At 52.8% G+C, this 21,520-nt stretch overlaps 5 protein-coding genes and 1 non-coding gene across 6 annotated transcripts; 1 reads left to right on the top strand and 5 right to left on the bottom strand.

Annotated features, from left to right (window-relative positions):
• Positions 1-5,100: 5,100 nt before the first annotated feature.
• Positions 5,101-5,973, bottom strand: CLUP02_05971 (uncharacterized protein; the record flags this gene model as incomplete). The annotated part of the gene is made up of 3 exons (XM_049284975.1): positions 5,101-5,446; positions 5,573-5,783; positions 5,889-5,973. 3 exons carry the CDS (start codon positions 5,971-5,973, stop codon positions 5,101-5,103), a joined length of 642 nt encoding a protein of 213 aa, XP_049142118.1.
• A 358-nt stretch (positions 5,974-6,331) lies between these two features.
• Positions 6,332-7,234, bottom strand: CLUP02_05970 (OPA3 family protein; the record flags this gene model as incomplete). Its single annotated transcript, XM_049284974.1, has 2 exons — positions 6,332-7,078; positions 7,169-7,234. The coding sequence occupies 2 exons, from the start codon at positions 7,232-7,234 to the stop codon at positions 6,332-6,334; spliced, it is 813 nt and encodes a 270-aa protein (XP_049142117.1).
• Positions 7,235-8,252: 1,018 nt separating this feature from the next.
• CLUP02_05969 (uncharacterized protein) lies at positions 8,253-11,700 on the top strand (the record flags this gene model as incomplete). Its single annotated transcript, XM_049284973.1, has 5 exons — positions 8,253-8,259; positions 8,383-8,840; positions 8,899-9,347; positions 9,401-11,105; positions 11,161-11,700. The coding sequence occupies 5 exons, from the start codon at positions 8,253-8,255 to the stop codon at positions 11,698-11,700; spliced, it is 3,159 nt and encodes a 1,052-aa protein (XP_049142116.1).
• A 1,957-nt stretch (positions 11,701-13,657) lies between these two features.
• CLUP02_tRNA085 lies at positions 13,658-13,729 on the bottom strand. The gene has a single exon. It is a non-coding gene; the product is annotated as a tRNA-Trp (tRNA).
• A 57-nt stretch (positions 13,730-13,786) lies between these two features.
• Positions 13,787-14,250, bottom strand: CLUP02_05968 (uncharacterized protein; the record flags this gene model as incomplete). The annotated part of the gene is made up of 4 exons (XM_049284972.1): positions 13,787-13,929; positions 13,986-14,048; positions 14,120-14,146; positions 14,202-14,250. 4 exons carry the CDS (start codon positions 14,248-14,250, stop codon positions 13,787-13,789), a joined length of 282 nt encoding a protein of 93 aa, XP_049142115.1.
• A 164-nt stretch (positions 14,251-14,414) lies between these two features.
• Positions 14,415-20,953, bottom strand: CLUP02_05967 (beta-ketoacyl synthase domain-containing protein; the record flags this gene model as incomplete). The annotated part of the gene is made up of 5 exons (XM_049284971.1): positions 14,415-15,969; positions 16,027-16,147; positions 16,211-19,189; positions 19,258-19,478; positions 19,539-20,953. Coding segments are annotated over 5 exons (6,291 nt in total), but the record flags the coding sequence as incomplete, so codon positions are not given.
• Positions 20,954-21,520: the final 567 nt, after the last annotated feature.

Raw genomic sequence — 21,520 nt, 5'->3', positions numbered from 1 at the left:
GATCTCACTGGGAGAGCACCACAAAATCAAGTATCTTTCCTGTCTTTTCTGTCATCCCAGCTCTGCTCTCGTAGGTATCGCCTCATGAACCCTCCTCCTGGTCAGCCACCTCACGCACAGAAGATGGACAGCACAACGCACTTTACCTCAACTCAGCAGAGAGGGGAAGCAATTGTCTTACTATGTACACTACAGCAGGCCATCTGCCGTTGTAGCAGTGAGCAAGTGCCCTGTAAGACCCCAGCCTCCAGCGAGCTCATGTACCACTTTGGGAGGAGACGTCGATGATTTACGGGCCAGTGGTTGATTTAATTAATCTAGCTTCGGCCATTTCAGCAAATGAGAATGCAGAAAAAATCTACGATAGGCAAGTCGAGCGGGAGGATAAACAGGCCAAAAGAAACAATACCCGCCTTTGCCTGTTTCTGAGCTGTTCTTGCCTTCCATTACGTCTTGGTATTGGTACAGCAGCAGGAAGGTGAGTACCTAAGAAAAGCATCGCGGTCCGAATGATCGTGGTCTCTTCCTTCCTAGTCAGGCTTGTCAGGTTCTCACACAAGCAGGGGAAAGAACCTGATGTGCTTAGGTAAGAGTTGAAGGGTACGTCTCTCTACACCCTCTTCGCTTCGTCCGCACTCGCCTGTCGCACAAACTCTTTTGATCTTCCAGATGGCGTCGAAAGCGTAACAGAGATCGCGCACCCACTCGACTCGACAAGACGACACGACACAGCCCAGGCCATCCCGAACTTCAGACCACAAGAAGATTTTTCCCATTGCGCAAACTGCCCATTCCATCCAGAAATTCCCAGCTCCCACGCTGAGTTCATGCCATCTGATCCTCTGCAAAACTCTGAGACGGCTGATCAAAACCGCCTCAGACACACGCAAGTTCCAGAATGGCTGTGCTGAGGCACAGCTGGTTTGAGAAGATGGGACGGCTGCTCGTTGCCCGGTCGCAGTCACCGTCTCGACCATCACCGAACCCTGTACTCCACCACCACCACCACGAAACCACCCCTGTCCACCTTTGGACCGCAACGCAACCATGGACAACAGACCCCGGTCCCGTTGCCCCTCAAGAAAGTCCCTTCCTGGCTAGAGGTTGGCAAAAGCTGGGCATGCCACATGGAAGATATTGACAAGGATCGGACTTTTCTTTCTTTTTCTCTCTCATACCCCCTGCTCGTCTGCATTTGGGGCCCGTCGCATACTCCACAGCGGGCACGCTCTTCACCGTTGTCCAAAGTCCCAAACCCACGATGACGGGGACTAGTGTACGGCGCAGCAGCTGATGGAGAATCATCAATCGATAATCCGACGACTGCAGCTTCCATGACTTCTTTCGCCGATCGACCGACATGCCATATGGTATACTTAGTTCTATAGCCCTGCTGCCATTTTCGAAAAGATTAGTTGCTAAAGCGAACGAAGCCTTAATGGGGTGCGGAAGACAACCGAGAAAAGACGGTGGTGTTGTCTTATCCAGCAAACCTCTAAAGCGCATGAACGCCCGCCTCCTCAACGCCTCCCGTCTCACGGAGCAGGCCCCTGCTCAGTCGAGTCGACGTCCTCTTGACCCGATCAACAGACGACTCGAAGCCTTGAGGATGAACGCTGCACTTCAGACTGAGAACAGACCACACTAGGGACTGTGACGTTGCCATCAGAAGCTGTCAAGCAACCCATGTCGACAGAACCTTAAAGCCGTGAAGGAGGAGGGCATAAGCTTGCGGTCTGGGGGGGCGGCTTTGCTCCTGCTACCAACGATGCTCAAGCCTGGGCGTCTTGCTGGCTTACCCCGTCATCGGTGCAACAAGACCGAGCGTCTCTGACTCTTCAGATGATCCTTTTGGGATGTAAAGCCGTTGTTCTCAAAGCGCCGAGATAAAACTGGCACGTTGGCTGGCATCGTCAGCTTTCTGCGGCAAGTGCCCGAGGGTCGATGGTGACAGCTCCGATCGACCGTTCGGGACACTAAAGCTTTGGCGTGGATGGCTCTTAGGGCCATTTTGCAAGCTGCTCTCCTTCCCCTCACCTTGGCCATTCGCAGTTGTAGTGCGAGCGGCGTGCCACGGTATCAGCCTCTCGCCGCCAGTCCCGCACCGGAGGAATCCTCAGTATCAACGGTCTTGGCATGGGCAACGAATCCTTGTGTGTCACCTACGTCTCTAGAAACGCATGTGCGGACGTGCTTTTGGGTCGAGCACGGTGGACTGCATGCTGCGTGCTCTCCGATAATAGCAACTTGCTATTATACTCGTCACTTGCCTGATTCAGCGTCGTAACTGCTGCGTTGTGACGATTCGATAGTCTAATTCTATGGCCAAGAGAACCCCGGTAGGATAGCTAGGAAAAGTGCTCATATCGAGGTCGCTTCGGCAGACAGGTGGCTGGCCTGCAGGGTCTTATTTGACTCTTGGTCAACGTCAAAAGTGCAAATCTGCAATCTCTCTCACCGATATGAGTTGCAGTACATCCCGCTCATCCGCTCCGCTGCATCGAATGCAGTTCTCTTCGATCGAGACTAAAAATAAAAGTATTACCGAGAACAGAGGAGGGGAAAAGCCCGCCGCTAACAATGAGGTGTGTTCAACTCTATTTAGGAGGGCGGTTCAGCGCCGCGGCTCATTGGCTCCCCTCGCAGTAGCCCACATGGCCCCGACCCACCCTCTACAACGGCCTGACCAACCAGCAGAGCTGTTGCTTCCGATTGTAGGAGGAGCCGTCACTTGTGCTACTGCAACCGCCGGGCATCAATCACAGCATTATTGATTTCGCTTCACACTGTCACGACTGGACGCCAGAGGCTGGACTGTTGATTTGAACAATTGAACCCTACAAAGGCGGTCAATTGGCTCAAATTGACAATTCCACTTTGCATGCACACATAGCTCATCGATATCCGAGCCAGAAATAGATATCCCATGAGCAGATTGTTCTAGCAGCATGGCACCACGGCAATGGCTGGCGAGATCTGCTCATGCCATGCAACCTAACGCCAGTTCCCCGCGCCGCATCAACTCGACCGAGGGCTGCTTACACCGAAGTTGGCAGGCAAACTTCTACGCGTAGTCTATCTCATGAATGCGAGAACGAAGCAAAGCGATGCCCCTCCGTCACCTCGCACATTGTCTGTCTCTTATTGGTGTTATTAGCAGTACTGGTAAGCCAAAGCTTGTGCTCATCACACGTGCAGAGTTGAAAAAAAAAGATAAGCATATCTCTCAAGTATCCGATCCGAGCTAAGCGTCTTGTCAACAAGCTTTGGAACAATATCACGACCATTATAGCGCAATACGGGTGCAATAACGGCTACAATATGGCTGCAATACGGATGCAATAAGGGATTGCCCGCCCCATCGCCCTTGGTTCGGTCCACCTCAGGGCTCCCCTGCCGGACCATCCGGTCACAAACAGACGACTCTTTTGCTGCTTGCATGTGGTCCGGTTGTGGTGGTGATGGTCTCTGCACATGCTGCAGGCCACGAGTCGGTCATCGGGTGATGAGTGCCGTGCTGAAGTCATCATAACGTGTGTTCTTGTGTCAGTCCGCCCACCACACCGTCCCTCCAGAGTCTACCCCCGTTCCTCAGAGATTCAAACCCTTGGAGGAACGGGGTAACTCCCCATCGACGTCTCTGCGATTCCGTACACAATATTGCAGCAAAAGATAGTGCAAGACAAGTGAGTGAGAGATAGGTGGGGCCTAAGAACACTTCTAGACCTTTTTCCCCCCTCTCTTCTCCAACAGCGTCAAAAGTGATGCAAGATCGACGACGCTCCCAAGAAGGCAAAGCGATTAAAAACGCCCGGAAAGAGAAGAATGAAACATCCAGATCGACAATTCTCTATGAGTTGAGAATAAGAGAATATGTGACAGAAATGATAAGTGCGTCCTTCAATGTGAGAAGTGCACATCAATCAAGAGCCAAGACCGGATAGGCTTCATGATGCAACTCCCCTCTCTAGACGTTTGACAGCCCCCCCGATCGGATCGTCTCTGATCAAACATCACACTTTGGTAGAGTCTAGAAGGCAAGATCCATCTCCTCTGACTCTCACCTCTGTCATCCTCTCTTCTCTGCCTCTGATATTCGTCGGATGAAATGATAAGAAAGAAAAGTTGACAAGGGCCCCCATAATAGGTTTCCCTGATCAGCACGGCTATTCAGCACAGCCGGGAAAGGAGGGGGATGGGGCACACACCACGACATCAAATGCTTCACAATTCCCTTCCCTTGCCTTGCCATGCACGCTCACTTACTGGTTCAATGGTCCATCACACGCAACATGCCACGCACTCAGAACGAGCACATTCGATCCGTCTTATCCGTCCAGAGAAAAGCGCAGAGCCCTTCCTTGCTGTTGCCCACGCACGGATCTTGGGAAGCAATGGTACCTTTTTTTTCCTCATCCCGTCTTTTTTCTGGTGAGACGAAATGGCGTCGGTGGAGTTCCAAACGTCTCTTTTCCCGCGGTTGTCAACTTGTCAGTGTCAACTGGTCTTTTCTGAAGCACGAACGACTGTCAACTGGTCGGTCTCCAAAGGCAGCCGTTTCCTCCTACCCATCCTTCCGGCCCCCATCTCTCGAGTCTCAACTCTTGCGTGCATTGTTGGTCCGGTGGCTTGTCACAGCTGTCAGAGCCTCGCCTTTGGTACAAGCCGCCCACTCCACACGTTGAACGGTGATGGCATCCATGGTCCAGATCTATCGTCTCTAGACGCTCAACTACCGGCCCCCCCTTTTGCTCTGTTGACTCGTCTCATGTCTACCCTTGGTGATGCACACGGAACACAGCCTCCCCGAGTCCCCTTTCTCCAGTCCCCATTTCCCCCTTATCACGATCTTGACCAAGTTGAGCCCGATACGAAGTGCCCCGGGAAACTGGTATTCCTCCTATCTAGAGTCGTATACACACGTTAAGTGACGCCAGAGACCGGATATCGATCTGCCATCCGAAGAGCGAAGAAAGCCCACCGTCGCACCATGATCATCTCCTGTCCACCTGTCAACGGTATCGGCAAGGTCTAAAACGGTCAACCCTGCTTTCTCAACCCCCCATTCCTCTCCCGGCCTCCAGAGCTCACGGCCAACGCTCATGTGAGAGCCAGCCTCTCCAGCGCCAGGAACCCCAGAATGGCCTTGCCGTCCTTCGGGCCCAACAAATCCAAGATTCGCGCCTTACCCTCCTCTGTGTCGGCGAGGGCGGCAATCTCGCGCGGGGACTGGCCTAATTCGCTGAGGAGGTTGGCGCCGTGTTCCGAGAGGGGTTCGTTGTCGCCAGCCATGTACAGGAGTAGGTCGGCGGAGGGTTGGGCTGGAGAGAGAGACGATGAAGACTTAGCGGCGAGCATCTCTTGGAGGCCTGCGAGAATTGAGGGGAGCCCCGTGTGTGACGTTAGAGGTAGTGTGAGTAGGGGCGGATCAAGCTTCTCCAAGAGGCTTTGATGCGAACGGTTGTTAGCATTTTTCTACAGTACTGCAAAGCATGCCCAGAACGAAGCGGAATTTGTTGCACATGTTCATGGGCGTGCGTCTGATGGCACTTTCCCTAAGCACATTACTTACTCAATCTTGAGCTCCATGAAAGCCTGCGTCGCATCACATTGGTCGACGCCCTCGCCGACGAGGAAGATGGCAGCAATGTTGCAGCCTCCATCGAGGCTGTTGAGACGCTCTAGGCGCTGCGCGGTGGCTTGTTGGCCAACATCCTTTGGCGAGAGGAGGATGAAGCGAAAGGTCTGATTTTGGGAGATGGGGAGGGCGATGTCGTGTGTGTCTAGTCTGCGTTCTTATTGTTCAAGTTTCCTGTTAGTGAATGGGAATGTGGAATGAAAAGGAAAGGCACGAAATCGATCTTGTATTTCCTTGTATTTTTTCGTACCTTGAAAGGGTGGTGTATTGCTTATTAGGAAAGGGATCAAGGGTGCCCATTCAGGACGCTGGCGGAGGGAGGAACAGAAGAACATGGTGGATCTGCTCACATTGGGTGACTTCTGCGATGGAATACGTTGGGTGTTATTCGGCAATGGGAATAGTTTGAAAAGTTATTTGGGATCTTTGTATATGAGGTGAGTCAAGTCTGTGATTCAGACATGGCAAGAGCTGCCTAGCTATTCTTGCCAACTTTATTCTATCCTTTTCCGAGAGTGAGGTGATCCTTCTAAACTCCTCGCTACCTGGTTTGAGTTACACCTGCCCTTGGAATATTGGTACAGCACGGAGACAATTGTCGCCGGCTACATGGTATCATGGTGAAATTGTACAGAAACCTCGCTCCTCCACGTCTCCTGCCTTCTACTCGCTGCGCAAAGAGACACAAACCTTCTACGCCGCCGACGCAGTTGGCTTCTGCGTCTCCTGCGTCTCAGTCGACGCCGGCAATAGTTGAAGGCTCGGCAACAGAGGCTTCTTGGTCTTGGGATCCCTCAGCTCCTTGAGCGCGGCCTCAAGTGCCTGATATCTTTTGGTTCGCTCCTCTTCCTTTTGCGAGAGCGCCTCTTCGCGGCGTGTGAGCTCCTCGAGCTTGGCGTCGAGAGCCTTAATGCGCTCTGCATTCTGGTCAGGTTTTTGGGATGCCTTCCAGTACTCATAGAGGATAATGGCGCTCGCGACGCCGAGGATAAAGGTATCGCCGATAACGTCAGCGAAGAGGTCGACGGCCTTCGCTTCGGGGAGGGAGCGGAACTTTCGTCGCCAGACGCTCTTGAATCTGGGGCGTTCTTTTGTCGAGCTGCTACTACCGGTGCTACTGGTGCCGCTGGTCCCGGAAGTAGAGGAGGATGACGAAGTCGAAGTCGCGGAGGCTGATATAGAGTCTGGGGTTTTCGACTTTGCAAGCTCGGCATTTTCAGCTGCGAGCTTGGCCTTCAGCGCTTTGGCTTCCTCCTTTTCAACCTGTTCTTTCGTCTTCACAGTCGCCGCCTCAGCTTTTTCTTTTGCGCGTTGCTCGGCGTCTGGATTGCGAAGAAGGGCCACCGATAGGCGCATATTAAGCTGGTGTATGTGTTGGCCATAGCGTGCCGCGAAGGCGCGGAACTTGGGGTGATCGTGGGCTTGAGCTTTTATTTGGTTCTGTTCGCGATGTCAAGATTAGCTTCGTGGCCACGAGAAGTGGACGGTACTTCGGAGCATCAAGTAGAGGTTAGGAGACTTCCGACTTACGGCACCATATTTGGAAATGTGCCGCACAAATAGTGCGGCGAGCTTGAAGAGAGGTAATGGCACCATGGTGGGGTTATGGTCGAGGGTCGAGTGAGTGACGGAAGGGTTGGACGGGAGAGAGCTCCGAGAGCTCCGTACTACTATGCTTGGCCTCGTCTTGGCGGTTTGTTTTCCCAGTCAATTGGAACATTCAATGGCCAATTGAAGGCGAAAAAAGATGAAAGAGCTATTTGAGATGTTGGTCGCTTTCAAACGTCAACACGCTTGGTGATCCGGATTTATCGGAGTCATTCTAGGCAGCTGACGTCGATGTTCGACATTTGGGGCTGCTGGAGGGGCGTCCTGGGGGAATAAGTCGGAGGGCGCAGATTTGATATTCCGCTTATTTCCACCTTCGGAGCCGACAGGTCTAGCAGAGCCCGGCCAGCCGGAGTACTAGTTCCCAAGCTCCTGAGTCTGAGCAGGACTGTCTGCAGGCCTGTTCATCTGGCTAAGCTGCATCTGAATTAGTAATTTGACCTTGAGTAAGGAAAGACGAAGCTATAGAAATTGATCTAGATAAGACTTTGGCGTCACAAAAGTGATAAACGTGCCAAGATCGTAAAGCAAAGATGACCTATTTGGTGGTGGCTCGATGCTGCTTACCTAAGGCGTTCGTTCACTTTGACTGAGGTGCCAAAAAGAGGTTCGTTGTGGAGTAACATCGGCCAGTCCTAGTTGTTCCCCATAGCGCTTTCAGAGCGTAGTTCCCCAGGCAACGGCGCGAAGCGAAGGTCAACAGCGCCGGTACACACCAACCCGGTCCTTCACTCCACCTCCATTACCAAAAGTTTACCGTTCGTCTCAACGGCACATCATCCCGACAACTCTCGACACTCAGAGGTGGTAAGTACTCTGCGACGTCCTCGTCTTGTCAGCAGTCGTGAGTTCACCGTCGGCTCTTGTATTGCTTGCGAGCTTCGTTTTTACGCATCTGCATTGGCTGCACATGATCTCTTTGTGAGACTGGTACGTAAACAACCCTCGTCCGTGTTATTACTGCTTGCCCTGCCCGCTCGGTTGTGATTGTAGCCATTTGCGCTTGATGATGCGTATGACGGCACATGGACTGCACTACGTTCTTTCTTTCCAAGTCTTCAATATTATACACTTTTTGCTATACCTCCTTCCATTTTTCCCAGTCCTCCATGTGTGCTGACAAGATCTCATAATAGGCCCTTCCTCTCCATCACCCTGGGCCGACCTTGAAACTGCATTTTCGGCGCCCGTCGCTTCTGAGAGCCACAATCCTCTCAAACCCGCATCGATTACCAGGAAGCCCGAGGCCACAGTCATGGCCCATAGACTAGTGGCGAAAGGGGGCCTCGATTTGGAGGCATTGTCGCCTAGGGACGCCAACGCTCAGCGTATGCCCAAGGCCATTGAAATGAAGACGTCGAAGCCCGTCGCCCAGCTCAAAGCTGCAAAGGACAAGGAGCCACCACCGGTACCACCCGCGAGTATCGACGAGCCTCCGGCCAACGACCGTCCCAATGGAGCCGTCTACCAAGTCGGGAGAATGCTCGGCAAAGGCGGCTTTGCTGTTTGCTACCAAGGATACCTCTTGCCGGAGCGCAAGAAGTACGCGCTGAAGATTGTGCGAAGTCAGATGCCGTCCAAGATGATGCAAAAGGTCAGCCCCAGTGCCGGTATATTTTTATTTCCAGGCTCGAGTCTAACGCGCACTGTAGTTCCAAACCGAACTCCAGATCCATTCGAAGATGAACCAGAAGAACATTGTCCAGTTCTTCAGAGCATTCTCGTTCCATGACTGCATGTACCTTGTTCTCGAGCTCTGCACCAATGGTTCTCTCATGGACATGGTCAAGAAGCGCAAAGGGTTGACGGAGCCCGAGGTTCGATTCTACTCTGTGCAAGTCGCCGGAGCCATCAAGTACATGCATGGAAAGGGCATCATTCACCGAGATCTGAAGATGGGTAACATCTTCCTCGACCACCGAATGAACGCCAAGGTTGGCGACTTTGGACTGGCTGCTTTGCTCGTTACCGGCCGCGATATGCAGACCATAAGAAGGACAACTCTGTGCGGCACGCCCAATTACATCGCACCCGAAATTCTCCAGAAGGGAAAGAAGGGCCATGACCATCAGGTTGATATCTGGAGCTTGGGCATCATCATGTCAGTACTCGTCGATTTGAACATGTTTACAGGACCGTTACTAACCGAACCAGGTTTGCCATGTTGACATCCAAGCCACCCTTCCAGTCGACCAGCACCGAAGAAATCTACCGCCGAGCGAGAGAACGAGACTACGAATGGCCGAACCCGGAGACGACGCAAAAGTACATCAGCGAGGAGGCCAAGGACTGTGTAGCCACCATGCTCGAGGACGCGGATATGAGACCCGATCCAGACATCATCGTTCAACATCCCTTTTTCACTTGCGGCTATTTCCCTGTTGAGGCCGATATCACGACCAGACTCCTCACTCTGCCTCCCGACGGCTCGGAATTCTACACCAATCGCATGAGTGCCCAACTACAAGCGGTCACCAAGAAAAACATGGAGGACATGTGCAGAGACTGCGGCGTGGGTCCATGGACACCAGTGCAGGTCGTTCACACTCAGACATGGAAAGAAATGGCTGCCGAGGAGAAGTCTGGGTTGACTCCCATGATTCCCCTGGGAGAGGATGTCGTCTACAGGCCATTCGACGATTGGCTTCGCGAGAAGCGGCATGCTCGTGCTCTTGCTGCCTCGGCGTCTTCGCGTCCTGATGCGGCTTCAGAGTCTCAATTAACAACTTCGCAAACAGCGCCGACAGGCCTGTTGCGCCAACCTCCTCAGAGTTTCGCGGCTCAACAAAGAGCACAGAACCGACCTCCGGTGATGGCCAGCTCTACCAGTTCTGTCAGACCCCGACCTCCTGCAGAAGCCCCCGCCCAGCCTCTTCAACCTGCAGAGGCACCTCGCCCAAGATCCGTTAGACAGCATAGTGCGCCCGAGTCTCGGACGAACCAGCTTGCGGAAGCCCCGTTGAGGAAGTCAAGTGCGCGTAGAACACCACTGCCGACATCGCAGTCGACAGGCGCTCTACCTGTCCAAGCCATGTCGTCTCAAGCCATGTCGTCACAGTCTTCAAACCAAGCCACTGTCACCATGACCGGGCTAATGGAGAATCTCAAGATCTCTTCCGATCAGAATGAGAGAGCTTCATTGTTTAGTCCAGCTGAACCCGCGGAGCCGGTAGCAGACTCGAAGCCGGATGTCATTCTTGAGCGACTTCGCCGACTGCAAACAGAGTTGGAGCGCGCCCTGAACGCTCGAACAATGGCCATCATCTCTTCCAAGGATACCACTCCGCCTCATCCCAACGTGGTGGTGAAGTGGGTCGACTACACCAACAAATTCGGTCTTGGCTATATCTTGAATGATGGCGGTGTCGGGTGCATTTTGAGAGACATTCCTACGACCGAGGCCAGCAAGACTCTGACACTGCCTTCGGCTTGCATGCTTGTGCGTGATGCTGAGCGACACATTGAGCGACGTCATGACGAGTCGTATCCCGAGAGACATCAACCACTGCCGCCCACGCAAGACATCCATTTCTACGAGAACAACGGCGAGGCAGGTCTCACTCGAGTCTCTGTCTCCTCGAAGCAGTTCCGCGTACCGGTTTACGAAGACGGGACTCCCGGAAAGCTGAACCCCGGAAAGGATGTCTATGAACACAGAAAGCGAGAGCGCGTGATTCTCTGGAAAAAGTTCGCCAACTACATGATTGCCTATGGCAGGGATGAGCCAGTCCCCGCTGAGGAAACTGTCACTCGACCGATGGAGTTCTCTGTCAACAACTCTCAGCCTTCTGATCTGGTTACATTCTACCAACGCTTCGGCGATGTTGGCTGCTGGGTCTTTGGCGATGGCCATCTTCAGGTAAGCTTAAGTCGCACAACCGTAACGTAACGTGACGTGGCTAACAAAGTAACAGTTCAACTTCCCCGATCACACCAAGATCGTCTTGAACGCCGCAGGAACCTGGTGTCACTTCTGGCACCTCCCCATGGATGCGGCGCAGAACCTTGCCACTACTGGCAGCCTGGGCGCTGCTGCTCTTGACGAGAGGGCCATGTTGTCCTACCCTCTACAGACGCTGTTGAACTTCCAGGCCAAACCCTCGGCGGCTCGTGCTACTCGCCCGACCACAACATCACGCCGGCGTCCGGAGATTCCAACCGAACTGCAGGGAATTCCTGTCGCTAATGACTTCCGTCGCAAGATCGAATTCATCAAAAACGCAATCAAGGAATGGGTCACAAATGGCGGTCTGGGTAACAGCGCTATGGACCGTGACCACAGACTACGCTGGGGAGGCCATCGCGAGACCGTCATGGGCAACAGCTTTATCAAGGGTGTCTGGGTAACTGTTGGCGCTCGGTGGGGTGATACTAGACTGTCGGCCTACATTGACCCTGCCAACCCAATGGAAATGGGTGAAGAGATTGACGAATCCAAGAGACGACGACATTGAAGGACTACATTCGTCGACGGCGATGGAGTTTTGTGCAGTTCAGCAGCGAGAGCGGACTCTGCATTGTTACGTATGTTATGGTTTATCATTTTCCAGCCAGCCCGGCCAGTTTGGCCCGCGCTCACGAGATCACGCCATGGTCGCCACGAGGGGAGATGGCATTGTCGGGCATATCTGGAGTTTAAAGGTCTTTACAGACATAGCAACGGCGTCTTGGGAGCATAATAAAGTGTTACGAGTATATACCAGAACTTGTTCAATGATGGGCTTCTTGCAGAGATGATTGTACTTGACGCCTCGTTTCAGCCATTCGTCCGGTCCAGGCAGTACCCTTCCAGGGTTGCCTTCGGCCACTAATGTTGCCTTCTGCTTTTCGTACAGTCAACATCATCACCGCTTTTTCGCGCTTTAGACTGGATAATGAATACTAGTCACGTCCTACTCTCGTGGGAGAAGAACGGCCCTTGGAACACAACCGTTTCCTTCCAGACCACCTTGATCAATCTAAATTGTTGAGGGAGACATTCATACAAGCTTAAGCAGCTGTCCAGTATCAACTTCGCGGGATGACCAACCTTCACCCTGGTACACCCACCGTAAGATATTTACAACCCCTTGACTACCCTAAGAAAAAAAGCAAGGGGAAAAACAGCAGGTAGGTAGGTAGGTAATCCATCATACTCAGAGTGCAAAAAGCTCAGCCCCCCTCACGGGGGACCTACGAAAACCACTAGACCATTGTTACGTACTATTCCTCAGTTGTAACGGTACCAGCGATTTTTCACGAGACTCGAACTCGTGACCCATGGGAGCGGGGCAATTCAAACGAGGACATTCCCCGCCACGCCATGGGCCTTGGTGATCGATTGAAGCGATTTTATTCAATAAGTGGTGATGGGTGGGCGGTGAGGGCGACTCTGGATGGGCTGCTTGTGCCTATCAGTTGTTGAGATGAGGTGGGTGCCTGAGGAGGAAGGAGCGTGGGAGGTGAGGGTGGTGATGGTTTTGAAGTGGTGGGCTAGTGAATACTCACCTCAGTCAGTGAGTGTATCGGCTCAATGATCAGGGTAACTTTCAATTCTTCCACTAGTGTAATTGAAAGCTACAAGTTCGAACAGGTCATCGTGAAAGTTACTGTGGCCCCAGTCTGAGTCGCCGCGGTCATTCCATAATTCGAGATACTGCTAAGCTCCATACAACTCGTAATTCAGCCTGGAATTCAGACTTGTCATATGGATGAGACAAGATTTATTCGTCCAGTAATTTTTCGTATTTGCACATGAGTGCGGCGTGGAGTTCATAACCTCAAAACCCGCGCCCATTAATGCTGTCTTGATACAGACTTCTGATTATATCTTGTACTCGTTTCACTGGGTCTTTGGTGTCATAGTTCTGCTAGCTGAACCATACTCTAGTCGCATCATTTACTGATCAAAGTAGCTCATACTAGAGACCGCTTGGATGATAACGCCTCTTTATGCTGGCTGAAAAGTTTTTGCAGATAAGAATTGGAGGATTCGATTCTCTGCTCCCCAATGCGCAGCACCATAGATAGACGAGCCTGAAGTCGCTACGCCACTCACCACATCGGTCCTTCAAGATGCCTAGATTGAAAATAGCAGACTTCATGTCAACGAAAAGACTTCGGCTTCAGCAACGCATCTCCTATTTTTCGGAAGTAGTCAGGGGCAAGCTTGATTTGCTGAAGGTTCATTTGGTATGCCCTGCTGTCAATCTGCCACATGTACCTGGAGGCTTAGATACGCGGAACCAAAATACAACGGGAAGGCAGGCCCTGTGCTCTTCTCCGCACGCCTTCCTCTCCCACATCAAAATAGCCTACTCCTTTCTCCCATCCACAACCACAACCACCATCACCCAAACACTCATTCACAACATCAAAATGATGGCCTCTGTGATAGCCTCCGTGATAGCCTCAACAAAGAGCAAAAGAGAATGAGCCACACCCGATTTGAACGGATAACCTTTCGATCTGGAGTCGAACGCGCTACCGTTGCGCCAGCAGCCCTGCATCACCTGTATCCTAGGATGCAGGGATGATTACTGGTCGAGTCTGAAAATCCGACTATGAAATCTTGGAGATGTGTTTTTTTGTGCGCGATTCTGCAAAGTTGCGGAGCCCAAAGTCCTCTTTCGGGTAAGGTGAAATTGCGGTTGTGGAGTTTGGGCGGGCTGGTGGGATATGCGGGTTTCCATGGGTCGAGTGGTCTTTTGGAGTCGACAACTCGAGACTCCTTTGCAATATCGCAGTTGCCGTTGTCTACCTTTGGCTACCTCTGGGAAAGCGATTCCTTCGACTTGTGTAGGATATTGATTCAAGGCGTCTCCTGTCAGGAGTTGTGTCCTCCGATCGAGTTTTCGAAGGCTTTAGCAACGCCAGGCTTAGACTGATGTCTACGAGACAACGATGGGATCAACAAGCTGGCTGTACTTTGTAAAATTCAAGTCAGGCGGCACGGCAGACGCTTGCTGAATCTAACGCGGTGTAGCAACGTAGATGCGTCGCGACATTTCAGCATCGGGCCGCATCTTCACGTCAGAGTTAAGCCAAAGTGTCTCTCGAGTCACGCAATCAGGTTCATGCGGGCATTGAGCTCAAACGAAGATTTGTGCATTGATTCCGATTAACCAAGCGGACCTACAAAGCCTACTTCTTCAGGAGAACCTCCCACTACAGAACTCTAGCAAACTCCTCAATCCTGGGCGACTGCCAGCTTGGTATTCTCCGAGAAGCTGGTCAGAGTAGCCTCATAGGCACTCAAAAATGCCTTCGGATCCTCCTCTCCATACAGATAGCTCTGCAACTTGACCGTGACAAGCGGCTCCTTGGCCGGATCATCCGACATCTCCAGGACAACATCATGCGGCGTGCGCTCGCGCGAAGCCCAAATTTCGGTGAAAGAAGCACCGCCGAGCCGTCCAGTCTCCGCGGCACCTTGCCTGTAGTCGAAGACGGCCTGGAACAGCGGCGCATGCGGCAGCTCCGCCGACGAGGACGCGAGGCCGAGGCGGTCCAGCGTGACGCCATAGGGTACGCGGGCGTGCTGCATCGCCTGCCGCAGGCGCTCCTTGACGGACTCGAGCTCGTCGGCGAAAGTCTGCGCCGGCTCGAAGGGCGCGAGGCGGACGGGGAGTAGGTTGGCGAAGAAGCCCATGGTCGAGACGTCCTGGATGCTGGCGCGGTTGGTGTCAGCGATACCAATGGCCACGTCCTCTGCGGCCGAGAGGCGCGCGAGTAGCAGGTGGTAGGCCGCTAAGTAGAAGTGCATGGGCGTTACGCCCTTCAGCTTCTTGCAGCGCTCGCGGATGCGGAAGGCCAGGATCGCGCTTAGGCGGAGCGTGCCGACGTGTTGCTTCCAGGCGACGCGGTTGCTTGCGTCTCGCTGCTTCTGGGCGTTGGGGAGCGACAAGACTGGGAGGACCGCTGGAAGGGTCTTGTACATGGAGGTCCAGTACGCGATGTCGGCGTCCATCTGACCGCTCTGAACGTCGGATCGCTGCCGCGCGGCGAAGTTGGAGTACTGCGGCGGCGCCGAAAGTTGCGCGCCGTCGTATAGTTGGCCAACTTCGTCGAGGAAGTTCTGCGTCGTGGAGCCGTCGCCCACCAGGCGGTGGTAGCCGATGACGAACAGATGCTCGTCCTGGGCCCAGTGGAAGTCGACAATTTTGAGACCTTCACCTGCGGCAAGATCATACTCTTCAATCTCCAACTGCTTGTAGGCCTCCTCTGCTGCTGCCCTGTCATTGACCTCGACATAGCGCACGCGGGTGACCGGGGTAGGCAGGATGACTTGCTCTCCCTCAGGTGAGAATGCGGTGCGGAAGATCTCATGACGGCGGAGGGACTTGTTCAGGGCCTTCTCAAGTCTATCCAGGTCTACTGAACCCTTCATGAACACACCAATGGTGTTATGGAAGATAGTCGGCTCATTAGACAGTTGCTGAAGGAGCTTCCACGAGTGTTCTTGGGTGAGAGACAGCGGGATCTGGCGCGAAGTGGCCGTCTTATCATCCAAGGCGACGTCGTCACCCCTCAAGTCTGAGACCGATGTAGCATTCGACGTGTCAATGGGCGAGTTACTACCGCTGCGGCTATCATCTTCGCTGCTGACGATGCCGTCGGCAGATTCGATCAGGGGAATGGCGGCTCTTGAGAGTCGTCCTGCCGCCTCCTCGGCAAGTTCAGCAATTGAGGCACCGCTGACGACTCTCAGCAGCGGGATGTCAATCATAAGCGTCTTGGAAAACCTGGAAATTGCCCACGTCAGCCGTTGTGTCCTGCAAGGAAAGGAAGTAACAAATTACCATGATCCGACGGTAATTGCACCGAGCGAGTCCACGCCCTGGTCAATCAATGGTGTCGTGGCGTTGACCTTTTCATCGGCAGGGATGTGCAGGATGCCGCGCATCTTTTGCGACAAGCCATCTGTTGATCAAGTTAGCACCTGCTTGTACCCCAATCCCTCGAATTGTAGGGGAGGACTCTTACCAATGATGATATCGCGAACCTCATCCAGTGTCCTTGCTTTCAGTAGCTGCTCCTTGACAGAGCTCTTAGCCCCCGAGGCGCCATCCGTGTTGGCACGGCTCTCGGGAACCTTTAGGTTTCCGAATCGCGGGTCGTCGTAAAACTTGACGGTGTCTTTGTGGCGGGCACTGAACTCGGGAATGCCGGTGATCACCTCAAGGTCCGATATGTCTGTAATGGCCACTGGTTGAGAGCCTGGGGCTCGCCTTCCAGAGACAACCGCCTCGGCAAACAAGGTAAGGAACTCGTCTTCCGAAATCGTGTCCGTGTCAGAAGCGAGCTTGAACTCTTCCTCTCTGCCGGTACGCGACAGGAATCCGACACCGATAACGGCGCCAATCGCGATTGTCGATGCGGGGAGGCCCTGAATATGACGCTTCTGAGCGAGGGCTTGAAGGAACGAGTTCGCGGCTGTGTAGTTGGCCTGGCCTGGGTTCCCTCCCACCGTCGCAACCGACGAGAACATGACGAAGAAGTCAAGGGGATCCTTGGCCTGGTTCGAGAAGCGTTCGTGTAAGATCTGCGCTCCGACGACCTTGGAGTTGACGGGCACATTCATCATGGAAAGGTCCATGCTTGCCAGAAGAGCATCGTGAAGTACCAACGGACCATAGGCGATTCCGCCGATGGGCGGCAGCGTCTGTCTAATCTGAGCGAGCCCAGCATCGATGGAGGCTTCTTTAGAGACGTCGATGGACAGAACGGTGATGATGCCGCCCAAGTTCTCGATCTCTGCCAACCACTTCGGGTCAGGGGTTTCGGGGTTACGACTGGAGATCACGACATGGCGGGCGCCGTGCGTAATAAGCCAACGAGCCAGAGACCGACCCAGAGATCCGGCAAGACCCAAGAGGAGGTACGTCTTGTCGAGGGAGAACAGCTTACCCGGGTCAACGGCGCGGACTCGTGCTGTCACACGACTCTCGGTTCTCCAGTCAATGATGGTTGAGGTAACAGACGCATCCTTCAAGTCAATGATGCTGCCGACAGGTTTCACGCTAGACTCTTCATCGACCTCAGGAAAAGCAACAATTTCTGGAACCTCTGCCGCAGCCGCGAGAACAGCCTGCTCAACCAGCGGCCGCTGGAGTGCATCTTGCTCAGGTGAAGAGATGGATTCAGCAGAGCTTTGGAAGATGTGGCCGCGGTCGAACTTGAGGCAAACGGGCGGCAGAAGTTTGGCTACACGAGAGCCCAAGCTGGTGATGGAGCTCGCCCCCTCCGAGAAATCATAGTAGGCGGAGAGATTCACGGGCAGAGCCTTTCTGATGCCCGCATCGGTCTCCAGGGAGTGCAACCGGATCCATGGCAGCGAGGACGAGACTGAAGCTCCCGCTGTCGCGAAATGAACCTGCACGTTTCTGCTCTTCCCTGTCTCGACGATGGCATCGACACAGAAGCCTGGCGGCTCCATGACAAGAACCGACGCACCGGAAGCGATGCCATTGAAGATTCTCTGAGCGACAAGCCTCGCAGCAGTTGAAAGCAGGACAGACGCATTCTCAGCGACGCTCTCAGATGCTGGGAGAATAAAGGCATGACTGGGGTGAACATGGACGATGGACGCGTTGGTAGCCGAAAGCGCCATGACTGCCTTGTCCGTGCCAACGGTGGTACCCTGTACGAGATGCCAAAATCCGAGATCGCCTACACGGATAGCGTTTCCGAGAGAGAAGTCTATCTTGACTTCCAAGTCCGCCTCCGCGGATGAGTCTGCACCGAAAGTCTCCGATGACTCCAAATAAAGAGTGTCTTCCGACGCCAAGAGAGTCACAGGCGTCGTATGGGAGTCAACTGAGGCCGTGATGGCACGACGCTTCGAGTTGAGACGGTTGTTCCTCTGGATATCGTGCTTGATGCGGGGAATGTAGGCACGAGACTTGGAAACGTACACCTCGGGCTCCAGTGTCCAGAGGATGTCTTCCTTCGAGTCGGTAGGCTCCTCGAGGCGAATGAGTTGCTCAACCAAGAACTTAGTGTCCAACTTCTCAGCGTCGTCAACGTCAAGTGACTGATTGTGGGTGGCGGGGTACTCGAGGCGGGCGGATCGAAGCATACCGGCTGTCATGGCCTGGTAGGGGTTCTCGATCCATGCGTTTTCAGTGAGCCAGAGGATCGTGCCGGCGAGCTCCAGGAGGGACTTGATTGCGCTGAATCTGACCTCATCGATGCCGGAGAAGGTCTCATGATCGAGCTCCGAAAGGACCAGGAACGTCGACTTGGGTGGAATGCTCGACTCCAGGACGTCTTCAATCCGCTTGAGAGAAACGATCTCCCGACCGGGCAGTGTCTGTTGCACCTCATCCAAGATCCTAGCTGATTTCGCCGAGCCCCCGCCAATCACGACTATTTGGGGAAGTGCCTTGTCGGTAGGAGGAGCGGAAAGCGGCGCGTCAAGACGCGCGACCTTTGTGTTGACCGCATGAGTGCAGAAGAGAGTGTTGGGGAAGAGATTGCCATGTCGGTCCAGCGTGCGGGTGTCGACACCGGAGAATCCAGTCTGCTTGAAAATGGCATCCCACTGGTTGATATCTGCAAAGGGGTCAAGATCACGGCCTTCGTCGATGCCGGCCCACCAATCCGGGAATAAACCAAACAGGTAGCCAACACGGGTGTGATCCCGGTGGGTTGCTTCAAGCAGAACGACATGGCCACCAGGCTTCAGAAGAGACCGTACGTTGGCCATCGTCTCTGCCAGCTTTGGGGTGGCATGGAGGACAGATGAGGCGATGATCATGTCGTACGAGTGCGGCTTGAACCCCTGCTCTTCAGGCTTCTTGGTGATGTCTAGCTTCTGGAAGATCATGCGATCCTCGTGTGCTGAGAAGTGCTCTTGGGCCTTTTCGAAAAATGCGGGAGAAATGTCGGTAAAGGTGTAGCTGTTGAAGCCCAACTGCGGGATGTCCAGAATGTACTTTGTTGCCGAAGCGGTACCACCACCTTTGGGTAAGAACTGTTAGCATGGGACTGACCAAGTCATAACAGTAGGCTTTCTAGGACTGACTTACCAATCTCAAGGATGTCCATTGTCTGGTAGCGATGGCAAAGCTGGCTGACCAATTCCTGACCGTACAGCCAGCCAGGGCCACTGGTCAAGTAGCTCGTGTAGAACTCCGTCAGCAATCCGTCGTGGTCCATCCACAAGAACGGGTTGCTCTTCTCACGAATGGTTGAGAGGGTGTTCTCGCTCACTCTCTTCGCCATCTTGACGTGAGGATGGTAGGAGTTCCTGCAGCATATGTGATTAGCAACAACCAGCGCCAAAGCTAGAGTATTGTTTGGAACTTACTCTACAACCAACTGCTCGATCTGTTCGCGCGTATCTGACTCCCAAGACGGATCATACCACTCATGCCAGGTTCCCTCCTTCACCTTGGCCGAGACGTGCTCATTCCAGTAGATGTATCTCTGGTGAGGCAGCGTAGCGTTGGCGCGGTCTTCTTCAGTGAGCTGGCTGACAAACTCCTTCATGTAGAAATAGCAGATGCGCTCAATGATGGGGATCACTTGCTTGTCCTGCTCAGTAGCCCAGAGGTCCGGGTTGTCCAGGAGTCCTTCGGGCTTCAAGGGGCCCCAAACTGTCTTGGTGAAGGCTTTATGGTCTTCGGCCTCGGACGGCTTGGAAAGTGGCTGCAAGAGCAGGTTCTCGATGCGGTAGAGAACTTGCTTATCATCGCCCGAGAAGAAGACCGTGGCATCTCCGGCCAAAACGTCACCCTTATCGTACGTGTTCGCCGTGTTGAAGTGAACGATAGGAGCCGAGTCAGATTCGGCAACAGAAACGCAGAGCGCTGGGACAAGACTGATCCGGTCAATGTGAACAGGCACATAGATGGACCTCAGGCGCTTATCTCCTGGGGCTGAATAGGCACCCATGATGGTTTGGAACGCCAAGTCCATAGAAGCTGGATGCAACACGATTGGGCGAGATCCATCATCCAGACGCGGGAAGGCCATGTGGCCAGTAGCTTTCGCATCGGCGCGCGCGAGGTTGTAGATGCAGCGGTAATCCTTGCTGTAATCGAATCCAAGCTCATCCAGTTCGCGGTAAAAGTTCTTAATGTTGACTGTTGTAAGGTGCGGAGGGTCGTCGTTTGCGGGTGGCAGGACATTTGTAGAAGAGTCCCCGAATGTGACAACGAGCTGACCGGTAGCAGATGTTGACGGCTTTGACTCTTTGGCAAGACATGAGTCAATCGTGAAGCCGAGCTTTATCTGGTCTGGCTGAGAGGCAATGGTGTCTACCGCGACGATGAGCTCTGCCGGGCTGTTCTCGTCCTCGAATGTAACAGCCTTATCAATGCTCATGTCAAGCACCTCAAGTAGCTGAACGGAACGCCCACCAGCCATCTGAAGAGCAGCCTCCATTGCCATGACGATGTATCCGGCAGCGGGGAACACAGCCTGGCCTTGGAGCGCGTGGCCTTGCAGCCACTCGTGGTCCCTAGGCCGGATAGTGTTGTGCCATTGCGATGTCGAACCGGTGCTCGAAGCAGAGAGGGAGCCTAGAAGGAGATGAGGCTTTTGACCGTAGAGATGAGCCTTGATCGCGCGTGTCTCGTTCCAGTGAGTCCGGCTGTGGTCCCAGGGGTACCGGGGCAAGGCCTTGGACAGGCTTCGAAGACTCTCTGGCGCGATCACTTTGGTGATGAAGCTATTGGGGTCGACGGCGTTCAGACCCAGACGCTCCCAAAGTGTTAGTATCCCTATTATAGGGTAGTTAGTTTGAACCGTAGTTAACGAAGAGATTAATTAAACTATATAAATATTTACGTAAGTATAAAAAGGAGGTTCTAACTATAAGTTAGGCTAGTTATAATAATCGTAAATAGGGCCCCTAATTAGCCCCTACGTAATTAGTTATATATTATAATTAAATTAGATTTCTAATTTAATACTAACTTTCTTTTTTTTTATTAATTTAATTATTATAATTAAAGGTATAATTCGATCTCGGGCCCGTTTATTAAGTTATTTCTTTTTCCCCCTTTTTTCTACTCTTTTTATATAACCTATCCCTTTATTTATATAATAACTTTTTTATTATTTATAAATTACTCTAATCCTTTATTTAATATTACTTTTATAAAAGCGTTTATAAGGTTATTTTTATTATTAATTTAACGGATTTTAAGTATTTTATACTTTTTATATAATTATTTAAGGGCTATAATATCAATTATAAGCCTCTTTTTTTTTTTATTCCTAATTTAATAAGGTATTTATATAGCGAGTAAGAATTAGTATAAATAACCGTTAGAATAAGTAGAA

The sequence above is a fragment of the Colletotrichum lupini genome, chromosome 3, assembly GCF_023278565.1.
Source record: "Colletotrichum lupini chromosome 3, complete sequence".
NCBI lineage: Eukaryota > Fungi > Ascomycota > Sordariomycetes > Glomerellales > Glomerellaceae > Colletotrichum > Colletotrichum lupini.
This window is presented reverse-complemented; position numbering and strand designations above follow the sequence as displayed.